We start from the raw sequence: 21,456 nt of genomic DNA, 5'->3' as shown, positions 1-21,456 counted from the left end.
TTCCTCCCACTGACACCAATGATGGGACACTATTCCTCCCACTGACTAATGATGGGGCACTATTCTTCCCACTGATACCAATGATGGGACACTATTCCTCTCACTGACACTAATGATGGGGCACCATCATTGGTGTCAGTGGGAGGAATAGTGCCCCATCATTAGTCAGTGGGAGGAATAGTGCCCCATCATTGGTGTCAATGGATGAAATCGTGCCCCATCATTGGTGTCAGTGGGAGGAATTGCACCCCATCATTGGAATACCATACTGAAATAGCATACCATATTGAAATCAAATCTGATGTTTTTTCATTTTTATTTGGTGTGCGTTGGAAGAGGGGTGGTCTTATACGGCGAGTATAGCTCAAACCCTATATTTTAACAGGAAAAGTAGGGGGTCGTCTTATACGCTGGAAAATACGGTATATTCATCTCCCATTTGAGTTGCTTATATTGACCGGTGTGTTTCGGTCTGAATTTCTTCACCGCCTAAGGTTCAACCGTATTCCTCAAACTAATCCTTTTTATCCTTTAAAAACTTTTATTGCACAGTAAACGGTAAGAAATGCAGTCACATTCAGTAGGTGTATAACCCCCCCAGGTACCATGAACATCCAGTAATGTGCTTCTTTAGGCACAAGATGGCAATATTATCCCCGGCACCATAGACCAGTCCGGGCTCCATAACGTCACCACACAGTGAATAATGCAAGGAAAAGTACGGGCCCACAAATCAGCCCCCGTGATTCTGTGTTTAGCAGATTCGTCACCCCTGTGCACACCACTATGTATCTTAAGGCCACTTACCAGACCTCAGAGTGTAGGAGGTCTGACCGCATTTTAGAGATGGATGGATGATCTCCTCCTGTCCTGCACTGAGGTCAGTGAGTGGATGGGTGGAAAGTAAGCCTCTATATCAGTGGTTCTCAACCTTCCTAATGCCGTGACCCTTTAATACAGTTCCTCATGTTGTGGTGACCCCCCAACCATAAAATTATTTACCCAGTAATTATAATTCATGAGTGTCGTTTTACCTCCAATACTGCTGCTTTCAACACAGTAGCTGCTTTTAACAGAGTAGCTGCTTTCAACACAGCAGCTGCTTTCTACACAGTAGCTGCTCTTTACACATCGGAAATATGTTTTCTGATGGTCTTAGGGGACCCCTGTGAAAGGGTCGTTCGACCCCCAAAGGGGTCACGACCCACAGGTTGAGAACCACTGCTCTATATGGATGGATGAATGGAAAGTGAGTCTTCACTAACTCCGCCATCACGTGGCGCATATACCGCCAACCGCACTGATCCACCCCGGGACATGCCAGCGATCACTCATCACAGTACCACATGCAGGAGGAAGGAAAGTGCTCATGGTGAAGGATAAAAACAGGTTTATTTAAAACTAGGTGTCTGCTCACAATAAAAGATGATATAATGGCAAATCACGAATGTAGGATCCAACACCCTGGTGGGCATGATGACGTCACTACTGTAACTCCACCCAAGGTGTTTTGTCCGGATGGTTGACATCACTGGGGCAATAGAGAGGGCAATCCAATTTGGGATTAGTTGAAAATTGTTACTGCTGTGATTCGGATACATCTGAATCTCTGAATAACAGAAATTTTGTCCGAATCTCATGGCCGCCATGACTGTCACAGGCTGACCACGCAAAGCCATTGCCTTGTGATAACCAGCAGCGTAGTCAGTCAGCCTCCCACGTGTTCTCCTTCAGTTGCCTGTGAGGCTGCCTATCAGAAGGTGCGAGCATGGAGAGCCCTGAACAAGCAGGAGGAAGGCACAGGGCGAACATGCCGAATTACGCTCCCCCCACCCAAGATGTATGAGCATTATGTGCCAACAAAAATCCCCCCTCCCCCCCAAAAAAAAGCACTAATCTGCATGCTTACCCCCTAAGCATAAATTCCCTCTCCTCCCAGTACAAGTCCAACCTGCTGCTGAGATCCCCCTCCCAGCACAAATCATTACCCCCCCACCTCATCCTCCCAGCACAAATCATTAACCCCCCCCCACCTCATCCTCCCTCCCAGCAGAAATCATTACCCCCACCCACACCGCATCCTCCCAGCACAAATCATTACCCCCCACCACCTCATGCTCCCAGTGCAAATCATTACCCCCCCCATCTCATCCTCCCAGCGCAAATCATTGCCCCTCCCCCACACCCCATCCTCCCAGCACAATTCATTACCGCCCCCCCCCCATCCTCCCAGAACAAATCATTGCCCCCCCACCTCATCCTCCCAGCACAAATCATTGCTCCCCCCACCTCATACTCCCAGCACAAATCATTGCTCCCCCCACCTCATCCTCCCAGCGCAAATCATTACCCCCTCCCACCTCATCCTCCCAGTGCAAATCATTACCCCCCCCCACCTCATCCTCCCAGTGCAAATCATTACTCCCCCCTCACCTCATCCTCCCAGTGCAAATCATTGCTCCCCCCCACCTCATCCTCCCAGTGCAAATCATTGCCCCCCCCACCTCATCTTCCCAGCACAAATCATTGCTCCCCCCCACCTCATCCTCCCAGCACAAATCATTGCCCCCACACCCCATCCTCCCAGCACGAATCACTACCCCCCCCCCCCACACCCCATCCTCTCAGCACAAATCATTGCCTCCCCACCTCATCCTCCCAGCACAAATCATTAACCCCCCCATCCTCCCAGCTCAAATCTTCTTTCCCCATATGCCTCCAGTACAAATCCCCCCCCCCCCGCCCCCGCAAAAAAAAAAAACCCTCTCCTAGTGCAAATCATCTACCCCTCAATTTTCCCCACCAAGCACAAATCCTCTCCCCCCTACTTCAAATGCACCCCCCCAATTCCCCCCCAAAAAAGCCTCCTCCTAGCACAAGTACCCCTCCAATCACCCCTACTAGCCCCTTCCCTCCCCCCAAAAAATGTCCCCTCCTATCACAAATTCCCCCCCCTCCACCATATCACCCTTTCTGGCACAAACCCCCAAAATTCCCCCTCCTAGCACAAATCCTCTTCCCTCCCAACAGAAATCACCACTTCTAGCACACCTCCCCAAATTTTCCCTCTTAGAACAATTCTCTACCCCCTGCCGCCCCCCAAATTCCCCCTTCCAGCACAAATCCCCTCCTCCGAAACTCCTTGTGGTGCCCCCCCCCCACACACACATCACATGGCACCACAGTGCCCAGGGCAACCAACCCTCCTGCCCACCCCTTGTCCTGGCCCTGCTTGCATGGCGAACTCCATATTCCAGTTCCATGGAGAATCTGCTGAAATGCATGATAGTGCGTTTTTGCAGCGATTTTGCATTGCTAGTCATGCACACGGGACGTTTTTGCAGCTGCTGTTTTTGGCGTCCTTTTTTAGAGCCCGTAAACTCCCCTGCATGTTATCCTATGTGTCCATGCACACACAGGCTTTAATTAGCGTTTTTTGGCTGGAAAAAAACCCAGAACTAGCAGGTTTCTAGAGAGTATTTTAGCTGTAAAAATGCTCTAATGCTAAAAAATGTGGCAAACCGGCGTTTTTTGGACTTTTTATGAGCAAAAAAAAATTTTTTGTGTGAAAAAAAAAAAAAATGCTGAAAAACGCAGCTAAACGCTAATGCAAAAAACGCAGAAAAAGTCATGTTTTTGACACAATTTTACACAGCTAACGCTAACAGCGTTATTAAAACTCCCCGTGTGCATGGACCTTTATTCTGCCCAGCACAAAAAATCCCACTTTATTCATTTTGTTCAGCTTTTTTTTTCTTTTTTTTTTTTTAAGTGTCAAAAAAGCACTGCAAAATGGACAAAAAGCAAACTGCATAGGTGTGAACAGAGCCTTATGCAGGCCATAGACGGGGAGAAAACCGGCCAATTTTTTAACGAAAAATCGGTCGTTCAATAGGCCGACGTTACCACCAACACTAAAAAAAAATTGTCCGATTTTCGTCCCGTCTACGGCCGGCATTTAATTACTTCTGTCCCTGCAGAGAGCTCCGCTATTATATTTGACATTAAAAAGTATTGCAGTTGCAACTTTGTATCTATTTGTATCCATTTCGGATACAGATGTTTTTTCGGATACAAATGGATACAATGTTGCAACCACAATACTTTTTAATGTCAAATATATTCTTCCTCTTCTTTCTCTTCCTCTTCTTTCTCTTCTTCGTCCTCTTCTTTCTCTTCTTCTTCCTCTTCCTCCTCTTCTTCTTCCTCTTCCTCTTCCTCCTCTTCTTCCTCTTCATTCTCTTCTTCCTCTTCATTCTCTTCTTCCTCTTCTTTCTCTTCTTCCTCTTCTTTCTCTTCTTCCTCTTCTTCCTCTTCTTCTTTCTCTTCTTTCTCTTCTTCTTCTTCCTCCTCTTCTTCTTCTTCCTCCTCTTCTTCCTCCTCTTCTTTCTCTTTCTCTTCTTCCTCCTCTTCTTCCTCCTCTTCTTTCTCCCTCCTCTTCCTCCTCTTCTTTCTCTTCCTCCTCTGCTTCCTCTTCTTTCTCTTCTTCCTCTTCTTCTTTCTCTTCCTCCTCTTCTTTCTCTTCTTCCTCTTCTTCTTTCTCTTCTTCCTCCTCTTCTTCTTCTTCCTCCTCTTCTTCTTCCTCCTCTTCTTTCTCTTCTTCTTTCTCTTCTTCCTCCTCTTCTTCTTCTTCCTCCTCTTCTTTCTCTTCTTCCTCCTCTTCTTCTTTCTCTTCCTCCTCTTCTTCCTCTTCTTCCTCTTCTTCCTCCTCTTCTTTCTCTTCCTCCTCTTCTTTCTCTTCTTCCTCTTCTTCTTCCTCTTCTACTTCTTCCTCCTCTTCTTTCTCTTCTTCCTCCTCTTCTTCCTTCTCTTCTTCCTCTTCTTACTCCTCTTCTTCCTCCTCTTCTTTCTCTTCCTCCTCTTCTTTCTCTTCTTCCTCCTCCTTCTTTCTCTTCTTCCTCCTCTTCTTCTTTCTCTTCTTCCTCCTCTTCTTTCTCTTCTTCCGCCTCTTCTTTCTCTTCTTCCTCTTCTTCCTCCTCTTCTTCCTCCTCTTCTTTCTCTTCCTCCTCTTCTTTCTCTTCCTCCTCTTCTTCCTCTTCTTCTTCTTCTTCCTCCTCTTCTTCTTCTTCCTCCTCTTCTTTCTCCTCTTTTTCCTCCTCTTCTTTCTCTTCCTTCTCTTCTTTCTCTTCCTCCTCTTCTTTCTCTTCCTCCTCTTCTTCTTCCTCCTCTTCTTTCTCTTCCTCCTCTTCTTTCTCTTCTTCCTCCTCTTCTTCCTTCTCTTCTTCCTCTTCTTCCTCTTCTTCTTCCTCTTCTTTCTCTTCTTCTCCTTCCTCTTCTTCTCCTTCTTCTTCTTTTTCTTGCAGGTCACGGCTCATGCGCAGATTTTTTTATCGGTAAAAAGATCGGCCGATTTTTTTCCCCAACTTTACCGATGACAAAATCCAGAAAACCGGCCGACCAATTAACCCATTAACGGTGCAAAAATTGTCCGATTTTCGTCCCGTCTACGGCCGGCATTTAATTACTTCTGTCCCTGCAGAGAGCTCCGCTATTATATTTGACATTAAAAAGTATTGCAGTTGCAACTTTGTATCTATTTGTATCCATTTCGGATACAGATGTTTTTTCGGATACAAATGGATACAATGTTGCAACCACAATACTTTTTAATGTCAAATATATTCTTCCTCTTCTTTCTCTTCCTCTTCTTTCTCTTCTTCGTCCTCTTCTTTCTCTTCTTCTTCCTCCTCTTCTTCTTCCTCTTCCTCCTCTTCTTCCTCTTCATTCTCTTCTTCCTCTTCATTCTCTTCTTCCTCTTCTTCCTCTTCTTCTTTCTCTTCTTCCTCTTCTTCTTCTTCCTCCTCTTCTTCTTCTTCCTCCTCTTCTTTCTCTTCTTCCTCCTCTTCTTTCTCTTCCTCCTCTTCTTTCTCTTCTTCCTCCTCTTCTTCCTTCTCTTCTTCCTCCTCTTCTTTCTCCCTCCTCTTCTTTCTCTTCTTCCTCCTCTTCTTTCTCTTCTTCCTCCTCTTCTTTCTCTTCCTCCTCTGCTTCCTCTTCTTTCTCTTATTCCTCTTCTTCCTCCTCTTCTTTCTCTTCCTCCTCTTCTTTCTCTTCTTCCTCTTCTTCTTTCTCTTCTTCCTCCTCTTCTTCTTCCTCCTCTTCTTCTTCTTCTTCCTCCTCTTCTTTCTCTTCTTCCTCCTCTTCTTCTTCTTCCTCCTCTTCTTTCTCTTCTTCCTCCTCTTCTTTCTCTTCCTCCTCTTCTTCCTCTTCTTCCTCCTCTTCTTTCTCTTCCTCCTCTTCTTTCTCTTCTTCTTCCTCCTCTTCTTTCTCTTCTTCCTCTTCTTCCTCCTCTTCTTTCTCTTCCTCCTCTTCTTTCTCTTCTTCCTCCTCCTTCTTTCTCTTCTTCCTCCTCTTCTTTCTCTTCTTCTTTCTCTTCTTCCTCCTCTTCTTTCTCTTCTTCCTCCTCTTCTTTCTCTTCTTCCTCTTCTTCCTCCTCTTCTTCCTCCTCTTCTTTCTCTTCCTCCTCTTCTTTCTCTTCCTCCTCTTCTTCTTCTTCCTCCTCTTCTTCTTCTTCCTCCTCTTCTTCTTCTTCCTCCTCTTCTTTCTCCTCTTTTTCCTCCTCTTCTTTCTCTTCCTTCTCTTCTTTCTCTTCCTCCTCTTCTTCTTCCTCCTCTTCTTCCTCCTCTTCTTTCTCTTCCTCCTCTTCTTTCTCTTCTTCCTCTTCTTCCTCGTCTTCTTCCTTCTCTTCTTCCTCTTCTTTCTCTTCTTCTCCTTCCTCTTCTTCTCCTTCTTCTTCTTTTTCTTGCAGGTCACGGCTCATGCGCAGATTTTTTTAACGGTAAAAAGATCGGCCGATTTTTTTCCCCAACTTTACCGATCAAAAAAATCTGACAAAATCCAGAAAACCGGCCGACCAATTAACCCATTAACGGTGCAAAAATCGGCCGATTTTCAACCCATCTATGGCCTGCATTAGTCTAGGTTCACACTTATGCAGGTTGTGTTTGATGCTTTTCTGCATTGCGGTTTTCGGGGGGGGGGGGTTCATTTTTTTTCTTTTTTGTTGCTAGGCAGATTTTAAACGCAAAATTGCATAAAAACGCAGCAAAAAAGCAATCCATGCTTTTCCGCAGCATTCCCATTGAAATCTATAGAACCAAAAATGCAACATTTTGCGTTCAGAAAAGTCCTTGACCCTTTCCAAAAAACGCAGCAGGTGAAAATGCAGAGATGTGAACCTGTCTCGTAGGATACCATGTTAACACCCCGGTCACATCAAGCCTGACTTTGAAATCGTGCAACTTACAGTGAAGTCGCACGATTTCAAAGACGGGAGACCTGCCGATTTCAGGTGACACAGATGTCTATGCAAATCACATGTGAATTCTGTGCGGTGCGATTTGAACCATACATTTTGTATGGCTCAAATCACACCACATTCACACCAAAAAGGTGCAGGACCCTTTTTTTTGGTCCGCACTAGAATCGGATCACATGGGTGTTCGGAGCCATGCGATCCGATTCTGCACATTGCACCGCATTTTGCGGACTGATTTTGGGGAGTTAACTTAAAATACACCCCCCCCCCGCAATGGTTCGTGTGAACGGGGTGCGATTGTGATGCGGTGCAGAAATCGCTGCAAATTTTGCGCCGCAATAGTGTGAACCCGGGCCCAAAGTCGGATGACATGCCAATATCAGGTGCGATTTTCAAGACATCTAACACAGATGTCTATGCAAATCGCACCAAAAGTAGAGCATGTACTACTTTAGAGATTGGAATCGCACTGATATATCCGTTGTAAATGCGGAGAATAGGGTGCAACTTGGCATGCGATTGTCAAGTCGCATAGCATGCAAGTCGGAATCGCACTGATATATCCGTTGTAAATGCGGAGAATAGGGTGCAACTTGGCATGCGATTTTCAAGTCGCATAGCATGCATATCGCATGCCAGGTCGCACCCGATGTGACTGGGGTCTTACAGTGAAGTTTCACGATTTCAGCCTGGGTTCACACTTGTGCGGTGCAGCCTACCGCATGTGATTTGCACAGGAACCGCACCCCTGCACAAATCACATGTGAATTCTGTGCGGTGCGATTTGAGCTGTACATTTTGTATGGCTCAAATCGCACCAAAAAGGTGCAGGACCCTTTTTTTGGTCCGCACTAGAATTGGTTTTCAGACCCATGCGATCCAATTCTGCACATCGCACCGCATTTTGCGAACTGATTTCGGGGTGTTAACTTAAAATACACACCCACAATGGTTCATGTAAACGGGGTGCGATTATGATGCTGTGCAGAAATCGCACAGAAACCGCTGCAAATTTTGCACTGCATCAATGTGAACCTGGGTTCAAAGTCGGGTGACATGCCAACCGATATCAGGTGCGATTTGCAAGATATAGGACACAGATGTCTGCAGATCGCACCAAAAGTAGCACATGAACTACTTTAGAAATCGTGTCAGTGACCAAGTTGGAAACGCACCGATATGAGCGCTGTAATTGCGGACAATAGGGTGCGAAGTGACATGCGATTTGCAAGTCGCATCCGATGTGACTAGGGACTTACAGTGAAGTTGCAGGATTTGCGCCTGGGTTCACACTTGTACGGTGCAGCATACTGAGTGTGATTTGTACAGGAACCGCATTCCTGCGCAAATCATATGCAAATTCTGTGTGGTGCGATTTGAGGAATACATTTTGCATGGCTGAAATCGCACCAAAAAGGTGCAGGACCCTTTTTTTTGGTCTGCACTAGAATTGGTGTTCAGACCCATGCGATCCTATTCTGCACATCAGACCGCATTTTGTGAACTGATTTCAGGGTGTCGTTAACTTAAAATACACCCCCCCCCCCCCCGCAATGGTTCCTGTGAATGGGGTGCGATCAGCGGCGGACTGACCATTTGGAAACTCAGGCACTGCCCGAGGGCCCGGGGTCAGTAGGGGGCCCCATGAGATGCCCCTGGTACCTCTTCAATAGGCTTTTATGAGTTGCTCAAGGGCACAGGGGCCCCATGGTGCCCTATTGCCCGGGGGCCCCATGAGTTGTCAGTCCACCCCTGGGTGCGATTATGATGCGGTGTGGAAATCGCACAAAAACCGCTGCAAATTTTGCACCACATCAGTGTGAACCCCGGCTCACAGTCGGGTGGCATGCCGATTTCAGGTGCGATTTGCAAGATGTCTGACACAGATCTCTATGCAAATCGCACCAAAAGTAGCGCATGTACTGCTTTCGAACTTTGTGCGGTTCCGACCAACTCAGAACCGAACTGATATGAGTGATGTAATTGCGGACAAAAGGGTGCGACTTGACATGCGATTTGCAAGTCGGATGAAATGCAGATCGCATGCCAAATCGCATCGTGTGACCGAGCTGTACATGGATTGTACTGCCTTCCTGCAAAACGCCTAGCTGTGAACCGAGGATAACGAAAGACGGAGCCAATGACAAGTCTGCGATGACCGATCCCCGTTATATCCGACATTCGGGGGTCTCCCCCATAGAACGGACACAATGTACACCGAATGAGGCGCGGACATGAACCCCTTCACCACCGAGGACAGCCTGAGCACCGACATTCCTGCCCCCTGTGTGCCGGGGCGGGGGGGTGGTGAAGGGACGGACGTGACCCGGGGGCAGGAAGCGGGCTGCGGCGGCGGAGGAGTTAATGCTGCCGCCACATTCACACTTCATCCTCAGCGAACGTTTCCGTATTGTCACCATTTCCGCTCCGACCGAGGAGAGAGCATGGGGGACCCCGAGACCGAGCCCCCCCGAGCCGCCCTCCGAGCCCTCATCCCCGGGAGGGACTTCATCGCATCCCGCAAGGGGCAACTCCTGCTGGCCGAGTGGGTGAGTACCGCTCCCCTCCCCCTCCGATCATCCTCCCATGTGTCTGCCGGATCCCCCCTCAACCGACCCAACTCTGTCCGAGGATCCCTCCTCACCTCAACATCCCACCGGATCCCCCCTCACCTCACCATCCCACCGGATCCCTCCTCACCCCACCGGATCCCTCCTCACCTCACCATCCCACCCGATCACTCCTCACCATCCCACCCGATCACTCCTCACCCCACCGGATCCCTCCTCACCATCCCACCCAATCCCTCCTCACCATCCCACCGGATCCCTCCTCACCCCACCGGATCCCTCCTCACCCCACCGGATCCCCCCTCACCTCACCATCCCACCCATCCCTCCTCACCTCACCATCCCACCCGATCCCTCCTCACCTCACCATCCCACCGGATCCCCCCTCAGCTCACCATCCCACCGGATCCCTCCTCACCTCACCATCCCACCCGATCACTCCTCACCATCCCACCCGATCACTCCTCACCCCACCGGATCCCTCCTCACCATCCCACCCAATCCCTCCTCACCATCCCACCGGATCCCTCCTCACCCCACCGGATCCCCCCTCACCTCACCATCCCAACCGATCCCTCCTCACCTCACCATCCCACCCGATCCCTCCTCACCTCACCATCCCACCCGATTCCTCCTCACCTCACCATCCCACCGGATCCCCCCTCACCCCACCGGATCCCCCCTCACCTCACCATCCCACCCGATCCCTCCTCACCTCACCATCCCACCCGATCCCTCCTCACCTCACCATCCCACCCGATCCCTCCTCACCTCACCATCCCACCCGATCCCTCCTCACCTCACCATCCCACCGGATCCCCCCTCAGCTCACCATCCCACCGGATCCCTTAGAGGATCGGATTGTAATCCTGCTTGGCTTCTGTCAGTGGATCCCTCCTGTGACCCGGTCCTAGCTCTACTCAGACATTTGCAGTGGATCCATCATGATCCCTGGCCTGATCTTCAATCTGGAAGGGGATCCTTTGTACAATCGGGTTCTACATCTGCTCAGTGTCAGTCAGTGGATCCCACATGTGGTCTGCTTGCAGCTTATCAGTAGATCCTTTATGTGCTATACCCGTCTGTCAGTGGATCATTCCTATCTTCATCTGGCAGTGGATCCCTCATATCAGTTGCAGACAGTGGATCCCTCAGATCAGCATCTGTCAGTGGATCCCTTGTATTCTATCATCTTGTGTCAGCAGATCCCTAATCTGGCATCAGCTTCTGTCAGTGGATCCCTCATGTGATTAGCTTCTATCAGTTGATCCCTCACCTGATCGCTTCTGTCAGTGGATCCCTTGTATTCTATCATCTTGTGTCAGCAGATCCCTAATCGGGCATCAACTTCTGTCAGTGGATCCCTCATGTGATTAGCTTCTATCAGTGGATCCCTCACCTGATCGCTTCTGTTAGTGGATCTCTCATATCAACATCTGTCAATGGATCCCTCATCTTATATAAATTTCTGTCAGAAGCTGATTTCAGATGAGGGATCCACTGACAGAAATTTATATAAGATGAGGGATCCATTGACAGATGCTGATATGAGGGATCCACTAACAGAAGCTGATATAAGATGAGGGATCCCTTGACAGAAGCTAATAGCATACAAGTGATCCACTCTGATTGGATCCTTTATAATAGGATCTGATCTCATTTCCTTCTCATCACTGCTGTTTCAATCCGGCCGCAGACACCGGGCTCACCACACACCATACAATCCGGCTGTTCAATCAGCTTTAGATTTCCCAAAATGTAATATGAGAACTTCCCGATCCCCCCCTTCAGATCTCAGGATCCACTCTGCCTCTATGTCTCAGTAGATCTGATCACCATGCTTGTAGTCATTAACCATCTCCAGCATGCCTATAGTCTCTGACCATCTCCCGCAGCACGCTCGTAGTCTCTGACCCTCTCCTGCAGCACGCTCGTAGTCTCTGACCATCTCCCGCAGCACGCTCGTAGTCTCTGACCTCCTGCAGCACGCTCGTAGTCTCTGACCCTCTCCTGCAGCACGCTCGTAGTCTCTGACCCTCTCCTGCAGCACGCTCGTAGTCTCTGACCATCTCCCGCAGCACGCTCGTAGTCTCTGACCATCTCCCGCAGCACGCTCGTAGTCTCTGACCCTCTCCTGCAGCACGCTCGTATTCTCTGACCTCCTGCAGCATGCTCGTAGTCTCTGACCTCCTGCAGCACGCTCGTAGTCTCTGACCTCCTGCAGCACGCTCGTAGTCTCTGACCTCCTGCAGCACGCTCGTAGTCTCTGACCATCTCCTGCAGCACGCTCGTATTCTCTGACCTCCTGCAGCATGCTCGTAGTCTCTGACCATCTCCTGCAACACGCTTGTATTCTCTGACCTCCTGCAGCACGCTCGTAGTCTCTGACCTCCTGCAGCACGCTCGTAGTCTCTGACCATCTCCTGCAGCACGCTCGTAGTCTCTGACCTCCTGCAGCACGCTCGTAGTCTCTGACCATCTACTGCAGCACGCTCGTAGTCTCTGACCTCCTGCAGCATGCTCGTAGTCTCTGACCATCTCCTGCAGCACGCTCGTATTCTCTGACCTCCTGCAGCACGCTCGTAGTCTCTGACCTCCTGCAGCACGCTCGTAGTCTCTGACCATCTCCTGCAGCACGCTCGTATTCTCTGACCTCCTGCAGCACGCTCGTAGTCTCTGACCTCCTGCAGCACGCTCGTAGTCTCTGACCATCTCCTGCAGCACGCTCGTAGTCTCTGACCATCTCCTGCAGCATGCTCGTAGTCTCTGACCATCTCCTGCACCACGCTCGTAGTCTCTGACCATCTCCCGCAGCATGCTCGTATTCTCTGACCTCCTGCAGCATGCTCATAGTCTCTGACCATCTCCCGCAGCACGCTCGTAGTCTCTGACCATCTCCCGCAGCACGCTCCTAGTCTCTGACCATCTCCCGAAGCACGCTCGTAGTCTCTGACCATCTCCTGCAGCACGCTCGTAGTCTCTGACCATCTCCTGCAGCACGCTCGTAGTCTCTGACCATCTCCCGCAGCACGCTCGTAGTCTCTGACCTTCTCCTGCAGCACGCACGTAGTCTCTGACCTTATCCCGCAGCATGCTCGTAGTCTCTGACCATCTCCTGCAGCACGCTCGTAGTCTCTGACCTTCTCCTGCAGCACGCTCGTAGTCTCTGACCTTCTCCCGCAGCATGCCTATAGTCTCTGATGTTCTCCTGCAGCATGCTCATAGTCTCTGACCTTCTCCTGCAGCATGCTCATAGTCTCTGACCCCCTCCTGCAGCACGCTCGTAGTCTCTGACCTTCTCCTGCAGCACGCTCGTAGTCTCTGACCTTCTGCAGCATGCTCCTAGTCTCTGACCTTCTCCTGCAGCATGCCTATAGTCTCTGACGTTCTCCTGCATCATGCTCATAGTCTCTGACCTTCTCCTGCAGCATGCTCATAGTCTCTAGCCATCTCCCGCAGCACGCTCGTAGTCTCTGACCATCTCCTGCAGCACGCTCGTAGTCTCTGACCATCTCCTGCAGCACGCTCGTAGTCTCTGACCATCTCCTGCAGCACGCCCGTAGTCTCTGACCATCTCCTGCAGCACGCTCGTAGTCTCTGACCATCTCCTGCAGCACGCTCGTAGTCTCTGACCATCTCCCGCAGCACGCTCGTAGTCTCTGACCATCTCCTGCAGCACGCTCGTAGTCTCTGACCTCCTGCAGCACGCTCGTAGTCTCTGACCTCCTGCAGCATGTCTGCCATTTCTGACAGCTGTTTGTAGTATTGCATTGACTGAACAATATGTGTGGCCCCTTGGTGATTTTAGGGGCCACACTTGAGGTCCCCTCTATGAGGAAAGTTGTCCATCCCTGCACTATTGTCTTGCACAGCACAGCTGACTCCATCCTGGTTCATGAGCCATCTTATCTGTGGCTGCAGAAATTGCCTCATTATTATCACGTAATGCAATCCACATGTGTGGGGGGAGGAAGGCGGGGGAGGGGATCGACTTTCCAGATGGGGATGTGTTCTCACTTTCATCATGGCTGGTTGACATCAGGACAGCAGGGAGTTGGGGGATCAGATGGTCAGTGACCACACCCAGTATTACTAGATGGATGAGTCCTGAATGTGGAGCACTCTGGGGCGGGGGGGGGGGGGGCGGGGGATCAGCCATGAAGTTTATGTCACATCAGATTATAAAGATATAATAAAAGAAAAACAGAATATCTAAACCCTTGTAGGACACGGCGATGCAAAGCGGGTCACATGTGAAGCCGGGTCATGGAGTTCTATAGAACAATGATGACAAGGCTTTAACTGATCGTTGCTGAGTAATGGGGGCCATAGACGGGTTGAAAATCAGCCGATTTTCGCACCGTTAGTGGGTTAAATGGTCGGCCGTATTTCGGGCTTTTTGCAAATTTTTTTTTATCGAGCATGTTGGAAAATTTGCAGCTGATTTTGATGATCGGCTGATTTTCCCGGCAATGATGGGCAAATCGGCCCATCGTTTTACTGATAAAAAAATCTGCGCATGAGCCGAGACCTGAAAGAGGAAGAAAAAGAAGGAAGAAGAAAGAAAAGGAAGAATAAGAAAGAAGGAAGTAAAGGAAGAAGAAGAAGGAAGGAGAAGAAAAAGAAGAAGAAAAGGAAGGAGAAGAAAAGAAGGAGAAGAAGAAGGAAGAGGAAGAAGGAAAAAGAAGAAGAAAAAGGAAGGAGAAGAAAAAGAAGAAGGAAGGAGAAGAAAAGAAGAGGAAAAAGAAGGAAGAGGAAGAAGAAGGAAGAGGAAGAAAAAGAAGAAGGAAGGAGAAGAAAAGAAGAGGAAAAAGAAGGAAGAGGAAGAAGAAGAAGAAGGAAGAAGAAGAAAAAGAAGAAGGAAGGAGAAGAAAAAGAAGAAGAAAAGGAAGGAGAAGAAAAAGAAGAAGAAGGAGAAGAAAAAGAAGAAGAAAGAGGAAGGATAAGAAAAAGAAGAAGAAAAGGAAGGAGAAGAAAAAGAAGAAGAAGAAGGAGAAGAAAAAGCAGTAGGAAGAGGAAGAAAAAGAAGAGCAAGAAGAAGAAGAAAAAAGAAGCAAGAAGGAAGAAAAGAAGAAGGAAGAAAAAGAAGAAGGAAGAAAAAGAAGAGAACAAGAAGAAGAAAAAGAAGCAAGAAAAAAGAAAAAAACGAAGAAGAGGAATTCCAGTCCGCTATTCTATTTTATATGAAAAGTTTTGCGGTGGCAACAATGTATCCATTTGTATCCAAATAAAAACATCTGTATCCCAAATGGATACAAATGGATACATTGTTGCAACCGCAAGACTTTCATGTAAAATATAATAGTGGAGCTCTCTGCAGGGACAGAATTATGGGGTTAAATACGGGCCGTAGATGGGACGAAAATCGGCTGATTTTTTTTCACTGTTGGTAACGTCGGCCGATCGAACAACCAATTTTTTTTTCTTAAAACGTCCGGTTTTCGACCCGTCTATGGCCTACATAAGTAGCAGTGGAAAATCTTTTATTTTTGTTGCCCCTTTGTCTTCGTTTCCAGCACTGTTGCCTTTTCATAACTGGTTTACAGTATCAGATTCAATTCCAAAATTACGCCAACTTCCACCGCCATCAGTACCAGGACAGGTTGGTCCAGCACCCAGAGCAGAGATGCAGAACTGCGCCCTCCACGTCTAATGCATGCTGTAGTATGGGTGTGCTGCCCACCAACTATTCTCTGCTCGCTTGGCTCCAGCCGCCCGTGGTTGGCATTGGGCATTCACTGCACATCTGTGGCCAATCACTTGCTTTCTAGCAGCTAGAAGGTGTGTTTGTAGTGACAGCTGTGGGCGGATGGGGTGGAGAGTGAGCGTGCTGGAGACAACAATAGCTTGTCAGAGCAGATGAAGCCGCAGCCCACTGGTTCTGGAGCTGGTAAGGGGGTGTTGTACCCCCCTACTGCTGCACCCTGGGCAGCTGACCCTCCTGCCCACCCCTTGTCCCGGCCGTGACCACCACTGCCAACCCAAGTTGTACACAATTCCTCCCACCCAGGAAGGAATAGTGCCCCATCATTTGTGTCAGTGGAAGGAATAGTGCCCCATCATTGGTGTCAGTGGAAGGAATAGTGCCCCATCATTGGTGTCAGTGGAAGGAATAGTGCCCCATCATTGGTATCAGTGGGAGGAATAGTGCCCCATCATTGGTATCAGTGGGAGGAATAGTGCCCCATCATTGGTATCAGTGGGAGGAATAGTGCCCCGTCATTGGTGTCAGTGGGAGGAATAGTGCCCCATCATTGGTGTCAGTGGCGGGAATAGTGCCCCATCATTGGTGTCAGTGGGGGGAATAGTTCCCCATCATTGGTGTCAGTGGGGGGAATAGTTCCCCATCATTGGTGTCAGTGGGGGGAATAGTTCCCCATCATTGGTGTCAGTGGGGGGAATAGTTCCCCATCATTGGTGTCAAGTGAGAGGAATAGTGCCCCATCATTGGTGTCAGTGGCGGGAATAGTTCCCCATCATTGGTGTCAGTGGGGGGAATAGTTCCCCATCATTGGTATCAGTGGAAGAAATAGTGCCCCATCATTGGTGTCAGTGGGGGGAATAGTGCCCCATCATTGGTATCAGTGGGAGGAATAGTGCCCCATCATTGGTGTCAGTGGGATGAATAGTGCCCCATCATTGGTGTCAGTGGTGGGAGGAATAGTGCCCCATCATTGGTGTCACTGGGGCACCAATTTTATTTTATTTTTTTTTATTTATTTTGTTATAGGGAGTGGGAAGAAGGCAGGGGTGAGCAACAAAAAACCCCAAAAAGCAAAGGATGAAGGTCCACTTGCGTCATTTCAATTCATTTAGCAAGATGTACAATTCCCAGCGATGGGTCCCGGGGCCACAGAGCACAGGATGATGTCTTCCTTGGGGCAGCCTTATGATACCAGTCCAGTGTGTTGATGTCATTCTCTGTAGTAGAGAAATAGTTTTGTTCTTCGGGGTGTGAGCAGCTTCTTCCATTGGAACGCTGCCATGAGCAGACTCTGTGGGTCTTGTGTAATACGGGGGCCACACTGAGCACATCATGTGTTGGGCAGAGCCCGGCTTTCTGAATACAATGCTCTCGTCTGATGGGGAGGTCACCCCTCATCTCTTGTAATGGTCACTATACAATATACTCCAGATTAGCCTCAGCATGCCTTTGCTAGCGAAAGCATTTAGATTGTAAGCTCTTCTGAACAGGGCCCTCCTAACCCTCTTGTCTTGAACTGCATTTTAACTGTACTGCCCTTTATTTTGTATAGTGCGGTGCAAATCATTGCCGCTGTATACAGTAGATATACAAAGTCTTCACACCCCTGTTAAAATGTCCGGTTTCTGTGATGTAAAAAAATGAGTTATAGCTTATAAAAACCCAAATATGCAGAAACGAATTATACATATAAATTGTGAGAAAATCCACTACCCAAAAATGTGAACACAAAAAAATAAAATGATATATAAAAAAATAATCATACGAGTCACTAGTGTCCAAAAAAAAATAATTAAATTACAGTTCTTCCAATCTTTGATTCCAATGTGAAAATGTCCGGTTCTTTGATAGCGAGCCTACCTGTTAGGGATCCAGGTATGATCAGAAATGTGTGGGAACACAGGCGTAGTCAGGGCTGGAGAGGTGGAATGGTCAGGCAGGCCGTTAGGTACCGTCAGGCACCGCCCGGCGGGATCTCTAGTACCCACAGAATGGGATTCCCCAGGGCGCAGAGTCTAAGCCCCCAGTCTGCCTTTTCACCAGAGCCCCTGATGGTGGGGATGGACTTGGCGCAGGACTGAGACCAGGTTGCGGCCCCTGAGTGCACCCAACTGTGGTAGAGGGGTCCGCCGAGGGTATGTACCGGGGGAAAGCCTAACATGAAGAGGCTGGCAGACCTGGTAACCAGGACAGATCCGTGCAGGATGGATGGATGGATCGTCTGGGTAGCGTCAGGCATAGTCAGGCAGGCCAGGTCAGCAGCGTGCGGGCAGCGAGGTACCGGAGGAGCAGGCAGAGAATAGTCAGGGTCACAAGCCGGGTTCAGTAACTCACGGGCAGCGCGGTACAGAGGATCAGGCAGAAGGATGGTCAGGTAAGCCAAGGATCAAGCAGGAGAAGTCAGCAGAGGTCAGGATCAGGCAGGGTCGGCAACAAATCAGATAGTCAGCAGAACAGGACCACAGGATACACGGTACAGGGGGCTCATGGGAAACATACACCAAGGCCCTGACTGCTGTTCTGGCCATTCCTTAAATACACCTCCTGCAATCAGCTTCAGGTGATGGCTGATTGCAGGAGTGAGCATCTGACTGCTGAGAGCACCCGCTGGCCAGCCCTGGTACTGCAGCCCACACAGCAGGTGAGTCCCACCACGAGTGCTGAGTCCATTCCTGACACTACCTATTGGCTGCCCCAGAAAATAAGAACCAAAAAACAACAATAAACACGCCTTAAAAATCGCTGATGTATTATATAACACTCCTCAAATGAAAATCCTTCCAAGCCTGAATCTCGCTCTTTAAGATGTCATCAACCACCTTCCCTTAGATGTCATCATGGCTGATTAGGAGGCACTCCATATTGCTGACAGTACCCATATTTCCATCGATATGCGGATGGTATATAAGAAAATATATAATGTAATACCGTGTGGCATTAACAAAATATACTTTAATTAAATCCTTACATTAAAATCGTTTCAAATTGCCTTATTCCCATGCCCTCAGACCTCTCTGGTCACCAAGCAGCTTCCTAGATGTTTGGTATGTATTTTTCCAGTGTCCAAGATGGCTGATCCGCCACTTCCGGTTCCTCTCTGTGTGTCCGACGTCACTTCCCTTGACGCGTTTCGTCACTTTCAGGACTTAGTCATAAGGGGTCTGTGATGTAAAAAAAAATGAGACAAAGATAAATCATCTCATAACTTTTTCCACCTTTATTGTGACCTATAAACTGAAATCTTTTAGGGGTGGAAGTAGACATAAATAAACTAAAATAATGTGTTTGCATAAGTGTGCACACCCTCTTATAACTGGGGATGTAGCTGTGTTCAGAATTAAGCAATCACATCCAAAATCATGTTAAATAGGAGTCAGTACACACCCGCCATAATTTAAAGTGCCTCTGATTAACCCCCAAATAAAGTTCAGCTGTTCTAGTAGGTCTTTCCTGACATTTTCTTAGTTGCATCCTACAGCAGAAGCCGTGGTCCGCAGAGAGCTTCCAAAGCTTCAGAGGGATCTCATTGTTAAAAAGTATCAGTCAGGAGAAGGATACAAAACAATATCCAAGGCATTAAATATACCATGGAACACAGTGAAGACAGTCATCATCAAGTGGAGTAAATATGGCGCATCAGTGACATCACCAAGAACTGGACGTCCCTCCAAAATTGGTGAAAAGACGAGAAGAAAACTGGTCTGGGAGGCGGCCAAGAGGCCTACAGCAACTTGAAAGGAGCTGCAGGAATATCTGGCAAGTACTGGCTATGTGGTACATGTGACAACAATCTCCCGTGTTCTTCATATGTCTGGGCTATGGGGTAGAGTGGCAAGATGGAAGCCTTTTCTTATGAAGAAAAACATCCAAGCCCGGCTAAATTTTGAAAAAACTCATCTGAAGTCTCCTAAAAGCATGTGGGAAACTGTGTTCTGGTCTGATGACACCAAGGTTGAACTTTTTGGCAATAATTCCAAAAGATATGTTTGGCGCAAAAACAACATTGCACATCACCAAAAGAATACCATACCCACTGTGAAGCATGGTGGTGGCAGCATCATGCTTTGGGGCTGTTTTTGTTCAGCAGGAACTGGGGTCTCAGTCAAGGTAGAGGGAATTATGAACAGTTTCAAATACCAGTCAATATTGGTACAAACCCTGCAGGCTTCTGCTAGAAAGGTGAACATGAAGAGGAACTTCATCTTTCAGCATGACAACGACCCAAAACATACATCCAAATCAACAAAGGAATTACTTCACCAGAAGAGGATGAAAGTTTTGGATTGGCCCAGCCAGAGCCCAGACCTGAATCCGATCGTAAATCTGTGGGGTGATCTGAAGAGGGCTGTGCACAGGAGATGCCCTCGCAATCTGACAGATTTGGAGTGTTTATGCAAGGAAGAGCGGGCAAAAATTGTCAAGTCAAGATGTGCCATGCTGATAGACTCCTCCCCAAAAAGACTGAGTGCAGGAATCCCATCAAAAGGTGCTTCAACCATGTATTAGTGTAAGGGTGTGAACACTTATGCAACCGTATTATTTTAGTTTTTTATTTTTAATTCCCTCCACCTAAAAGATTTCATTTTTTTGTTCAACTGAGTTGTACAGTTTATAGGTCACATTAAAGGTGGAAATGTTCTGAAATTATTTATTTGTCTCATTTTTTTACATCACAGAAACCTGACATTTTAACAGGGGTGTGTAGACTTTTTATAGTATATCCACTGTAAATCCTTTATAATAGTAATGATAATAAAAACAAAGCGTTTCAACTGCCATACAATACTGGCCAAGCGTGCATGTTTATTCTCCATACAGACACTTCCAAATGTTACCTTAGAGCTGGGGTCTCAAGACTTTTTAGTCAAAGGGCCAGTTTACTGTCCTTCAGACTTTAGGGGGGCTAGACTAGGGCCAGGGGGAGTAGAAAATATCCTAACATCCAGTGAGAATAAACAATGCCCTATCTTTGGTGTCAGTAGGAAGACTAGTACTCCATCATTGGTGTCAGTGGAAGGAATACTGCCCCATCAATGATTTCAGGTGGGAGGAATAGTGCCCCGTCACTGATATCAATAGAAAGAATTGTGCCCCATCGTTGTTGCCAATAGAATAAATCTTGCCCATCGTTGGTGTCAGTGGGAAGAATAGTTCCCCATTGTTGGTGTCAGTGGGAGGAATAGTGCCCCATCATTGGTATCAGTGGGAGGAATAGTGCCCCATCATTGGTGTCAGTGGGAGGAAAAGTGCCCCATCAGTGGTGTCAGTGGGAGGAATAGTGCCCCATCATTGTTGTCAGTGGGAGGAATAGTGCCCCATCATTGTTGTCAGTGGGAGGAAAAGTGCCCCATCAGTGGTGTCAGTGGGAGGAATAGTGCCCCGTCACTGGTGTCAATGGAAAGAATTGTGCCCCATCGTTGGTGCCAATAGAATAAATCTTGCCCATCGTTGGTGTCAGTGGGAAGAATAGTGCCCCATTGTTGGTGTCAGTGGGAGGAATAGTGCCCCATCATTGGTGTCAGTGGGAAGAATAGTGCCCCATCATTGGTATCAGTGGGAGGAATAGTGCCCCATCATTGGTATCAGTGGGAGGAATAGTGCCCCATCATTGGTGTCAGTGGGAAGAATAGTGCCCCATCATTGGTATCAGTGGGAGGAATAGTACCCCATCATTGGTGTCAGTGGGAAGAATAGTGCCCCATTGTTGGTGTCAGCGGGAGGAATAGTGCCCCATCATTGGTGTCAGTGGGAAGAATAGTGCCCCATCATTGGTATCAGTGGGAGGAATAGTGCCCCATCATTGGTGTCAGTGGGAGGAATAGTGCCCCATCATTGGTGTCAGTGGGAGGAATAGTGCCCCATCATTGGTGTCAGTGGGAGGAATAGTGCCCCATCATTGCCATTTTTCTCATGGACCACCATTGTAA

General features: G+C 48.2%; 1 protein-coding gene across 1 annotated transcript in view; it reads left to right on the top strand.

Annotated features, from left to right (window-relative positions):
- The first annotated feature begins 9,397 nt into the window (after positions 1-9,397).
- Positions 9,398-21,456, top strand: part of CMTM3 (CKLF like MARVEL transmembrane domain containing 3) — a 29,240-nt gene continuing 17,181 nt past the window's right edge. The window contains exon 1 of the mRNA XM_089661410.1: positions 9,398-9,804. Coding sequence (XP_089517536.1) covers positions 9,490-9,804 — 315 coding nt within the window. The 5' untranslated portion in view covers positions 9,398-9,489. The remainder of the gene's footprint in view (positions 9,805-21,456) is intronic.

The sequence above is a fragment of the Staurois parvus genome, unplaced genomic scaffold, assembly GCF_062004578.1.
Source record: "Staurois parvus isolate SC_StPar_1 unplaced genomic scaffold, SC_StPar_1.0 ptg001334l, whole genome shotgun sequence".
Lineage (NCBI taxonomy): Eukaryota > Metazoa > Chordata > Amphibia > Anura > Ranidae > Staurois > Staurois parvus.
The sequence above is the reverse complement of the archived record's forward strand: the minus strand, read 5'-3'. Positions and strand labels throughout refer to the sequence as shown.